Here is a 1,711-nt window from a genome sequence, read left to right as displayed (position 1 = left end):
TGGGGGCCCCCCCCCCCCACCCGGTTACACCCCACCGCCGCTGTGCTGTATGTGTATAGGCCGATGTAGTTGGATCTGTATGTGCGTTATCATTAATCAACATTAAAAAAAACTTTTCGATTAACCGAACACCAAAATTTGAATCATTACCAGTCCTAATATATATATACCGCAGCGCTGTACAGAGAACACTGAGCCAATCACATCAGTCTCTGTACAGAGGAGCTTACACTCTAATGTCCCCTCCCCCACAGTCACATCAGTCTCTGTACAGAGGAGCTTACACTCTAATGTCCCCTCCTCCCCCACACAGTCACATCAGTCTCTGTACAGAGGAGCTTACACTCTAATGTCCCCTCCTCCCCCACACAGTCACATCAGTCTCTGTACAGAGGAGCTTACACTCTAATGTCCTAATGTAATGTCTACTGGACGCAGGGCTTGGGGTTACTTCACACCATAAGCAGTGCATTCCGGTCCGATTCAGGCTAGAGTGTTCGAGTTTCGCTTGAAGAAAAGGTGGCAACCCTACGCTGCCCGCATTGTGACCGACTCACTTTTTTGCCGGGCTGGAGGGGGCGTGACTGGCCATTGAAGTGAATGGCACCGTGGCCACGCCCTCCGGCCGCAATGCGATCGCCCGCACGGGTTCGCAAGCCACATCGTGCCTGCAGCGCGTTTGGGTGCGGTGCGATCAAAATAGTGCTTGCAGCATTTTTTATCAGCTGCCATGAAACCCGGACCCAGCATTCAAAACCCGGACTGTCCGGGTGAATCCCGGACACGTGGCAACCCTGTATCCTAGTTAAGTGACCGCCTGGAGCATGTGGATCGATGTCCCCGGTACTGTACTAACAGTTGCTGATGTGTGCGGTTTCACTGGCTCCCCATCTGGGCGCTTCCTCCCTTCCTCCCCCTTTTTTCTCTTCCTTCTTGTCCCCTTTGTGGGTGTCTTGTTTTTTCCCCCCTCCTTTCCTGTTCAGGTTTTTGTACATGACAGTGAAATTACTCTCACGGGTGACATTGACCTACACGTGGACAACGGACAATACTACCACCATGCGGCCGGGGCCTATTGTCTGTATTTTATTTGTCTGGCGCTTTGGTGATTTATTTTGGCTCGTTGAAGCTCCTCCTTGTAACGATTCGGCCATTTTAACATTTCCAACATGTGATCCTGACCTGCACCTAGGGTGGCCGCCTGTCCGGGATTCACCCGGACAGTCCGGGTTTTGGATGATGTGTCCGGGTTTCATGGCAGCAGAAACCCGGACACATGATGTCAGGCGGACGGGGGCAACCAAAATTAAAGTGACATTAAACCCTCAGATTTTGTAACATAAAACAATACTGTAATGTGCGCCTGACTGTAATCCATGGTTGTTTCCCTTCTCTTTGCTGCTCTTCCTTTTAAATCCGTATCTGTTCTCATGCTCTACAGAACTTCTGTTTTGCAGCAGACTGCCTTGTCTCAGGAACGGATACACGGTGTCTGTGTATAGGTTTGTATAGGCTTGCAACCTGAGACAGCACTACAGGAAGAGGCCCTGAGCTGAAAAGGGAAGTTCTCCCCCAGCATGAGAAGACATGAGGATTTAAAAGGAAGAGCAGCAAAGAGAAGGGAAACTACCATGGATTACGGTAAGGCGCACATTACAGTATTGTTTTATGTTAAAAAATCTAACGGTTTAATGTCACTTTAAGATAGAAG

At 49.6% G+C, this 1,711-nt stretch overlaps 1 protein-coding gene across 1 annotated transcript in view; it reads left to right on the top strand.

Annotated features, from left to right (window-relative positions):
* Positions 1–1,711, top strand: part of LOC108803835 (zinc finger protein OZF-like) — a gene marked incomplete at its 5' end in the record, with an annotated part of 12,654 nt that overhangs the window by 4,651 nt on the left and 6,292 nt on the right. Inside the window, one exon of the mRNA XM_018575633.1 lies at positions 984–1,064. Within this exon, the coding sequence (XP_018431135.1) occupies positions 984–1,064 (81 nt within the window). The remainder of the gene's footprint in view (positions 1–983; positions 1,065–1,711) is intronic.

This window comes from Nanorana parkeri, unplaced genomic scaffold, assembly GCF_000935625.1.
Source record: "Nanorana parkeri isolate BGI_ZX_2015 unplaced genomic scaffold, ASM93562v1 scaffold4308, whole genome shotgun sequence".
NCBI lineage: Eukaryota > Metazoa > Chordata > Amphibia > Anura > Dicroglossidae > Nanorana > Nanorana parkeri.
Note: the sequence above shows the minus strand (reverse complement) of the source record. Positions and strands in the feature narration are given on the sequence as shown.